At 61.1% G+C, this 2,240-nt stretch overlaps 1 protein-coding gene across 2 annotated transcripts in view; it reads left to right on the top strand.

Annotated features, from left to right (window-relative positions):
- Positions 1 to 228: 228 nt before the first annotated feature.
- SPON1 (spondin 1) overlaps positions 229 to 2,240 on the top strand; it is a 251,717-nt gene continuing 249,705 nt past the window's right edge. The window contains exon 1 of one of the 2 annotated variants that reach the window (XM_006089580.3): positions 229 to 706. In XM_006089580.3, coding sequence (XP_006089642.1) covers positions 466 to 706 — 241 coding nt within the window. In that variant the 5' untranslated portion in view covers positions 229 to 465. The remainder of the gene's footprint in view (positions 707 to 2,240) is intronic. The other variant, XM_023754511.1, reaches the window with a different exon arrangement.

Raw genomic sequence — 2,240 nt, 5'->3', positions numbered from 1 at the left:
GTACAACAAAAGTTAGCGTCTTTCCCTCCTTCAAATACCCTCCTCCACAGAGTGTAGCGGGGGTGGGGACAGCAGCCTCCCTGGTGGTGGGACAGAGCCCGCAGTGTCCCAGTATCCTATGATTTCCTCGCCAGACCCTGGGAATCAGCATCTCAAAATAAACACACAAGCGCCGCTAATCGCCAGCTCCGAAACAAAACAGCGCTGCACTCGGGGATCTGGGCAAAATCAGCCCTCCCTCCTCCTTTGCCGCCGCCCTCCTTCTTGCGCTGCTCCGCTCGCTCAGCTCAGCTCAGCTCAGCTCAGTTCCGCGCAGCGCAGCTGCCAAGCCAAAGCAGGCACGGTCTCCGGGCTCCGAGCTCCCGTTCCCGCCCAGGCTCTGCCAGGTCTCCGCGGGGACCCCTTCGGGCAGGAGTTGCGCGGCGAGGGCCTGCGGCAGGAGCACAAAGTTGGGGGCCCGCGAGGATGAGGCTCTCCCCGGCGCCCCTGAGGCTGAGCCGGAGTCCAGCGCTGCTGGCCCTGGCGCTGCCCCTGGCCGTAGTAGCGCTGGCCTTCTCCGACGAGACCCTGGACAAAGTGCCCAAGTCGGAGGGCTACTGCAGCCGCATCCTGCGCGCTCAAGGCACGCGCCGCGAGGGCTACACCGAGTTCAGCCTCCGAGTGGAGGGCGACCCCGACTTCTATAAGCCGGGAACCAGCTACCGCGGTAAGTGGCCCGGCGTGGCGTTTGGGGGCGCGGGACCCGGCCCCCGGAGGGCGCCGACCGCGCGGTACCGGAGGAGGGCGCCCAGTCCCCGGGCGCACGGTGTCTGCGCAGCCCGGCAAGGACCCTTGTGTCCTGGCTATCCTCAGCCCTTTGGAGCTGTGAGCCAATTCCCAAGCCAGTTCCTGGCCGTCGCGGGGCCCTCTGCCAGGGGAGGCAACCCCCATTTCCGATGCGCGGTTCCCGGGTGTGGGCTATAGCAAAGCAACGCGTCCACACCGGCCTGGCTGGGAGGGAACTGGCTGGGTCCGGGAGAACAGTGGAGACCCGCCTCTCTCCAGATCCGTCACTGGAGTGGAGGGGACCTGGTTTCTCCCAGTTGGATGCCAAGCAAGGTGGTGAAGTCCGGCTTTGCCCGCTTCCATTCCTGGAGGAGAAGACATCAGCTTCTCTCTGACTGACACCCCAGCGGAACCCTCACTCCAGCTTCCCCCGACAGATCCCTTCAGGAAAAGGGACTTTAAGCTTCCCCTTGAACTGGGCATGGGAAGGAGGGAAGAGCCTGAAGCTTTTCGGAAGGGTCTCTGGACAGAACTCCCAATTATTTTCCAGGCAAGGGAGATGGCCCTGGAATTCTAGGACAGACCCCCCAGTGGGCCGGGCCTTCAGTGTAGCCTCGAAAAGAAAAGGGGAACCCGGTGAAGATGGAAAGGGACGCCCAAATTCCCGAGGTCTGCTCCCTGGAGGGCGGGGGAGCATGGCTCTGGAGGATGCGTGCCCCAGGGACGGTGCCCAAGCGCCTCATCCGAGAGCAGGCGTTCGGGAGCGCAGGGAGGGGATGTTCAAGCAGCTGAACGCCTTCCGGGCATGACGGCCAGCTCCATGGCACAGACCTAACCAGGGGCAGGGAGGGAAGTCTACCTGGTTTCACCTGCCCTCGCCCCCCCCCCCCCCAACCACCCCAATCCCCCGGTGGGTTCGGACATTCAATCAACAAATAGCCACTCTCCCTGGAATCTTATAGGTATGGTCCCCGCCCGGAGAAGAAATGAGCAAGCAGGGAGGACTGGGTTCCTGCACTCAATGATCCCACCTTCTCCTCAGTGCTTCCCCCTGACTGCGGTGGCCCAGGCCTACACTGCTCGCCCACCTGCAGGCTCACCCTTTAAAACATTCGGTGTCACTGCAGCCGAGGCAGCTCACAAACACTGTTCATTCAACACGGTTCACTGCTTGTCTACAGTGTTCTAGGCTTTGTTCGGGGACATTTGGAATTCATCCCCCGGGAAAACTAGAGCTACCTAACAGTGTGTCCTGTGGAAGATGAACGATGCTCAATAATATAAAAGAGTACCTTCTGTACCATGTGAGCAGGTGGCACATGTGTTCGAGAGACTTCAGCGAAGCAACACCCATGGGGAATGGTAGAGTGGGTGAGCGGTGTGCGAATCTACTTACATGGTCTGGGCAGGCTTCATTGATATAGGGCGATGTTAACGAGGACTGCAAAAAGCTTGAAAATAACCCATCCCCACAG

This window comes from Myotis lucifugus, unplaced genomic scaffold (genome assembly GCF_000147115.1).
Source record: "Myotis lucifugus unplaced genomic scaffold, Myoluc2.0 scaffold_61, whole genome shotgun sequence".
In the NCBI taxonomy this organism is placed as follows: Eukaryota; Metazoa; Chordata; class Mammalia; order Chiroptera; family Vespertilionidae; genus Myotis; species Myotis lucifugus.
This window is presented reverse-complemented; position numbering and strand designations above follow the sequence as displayed.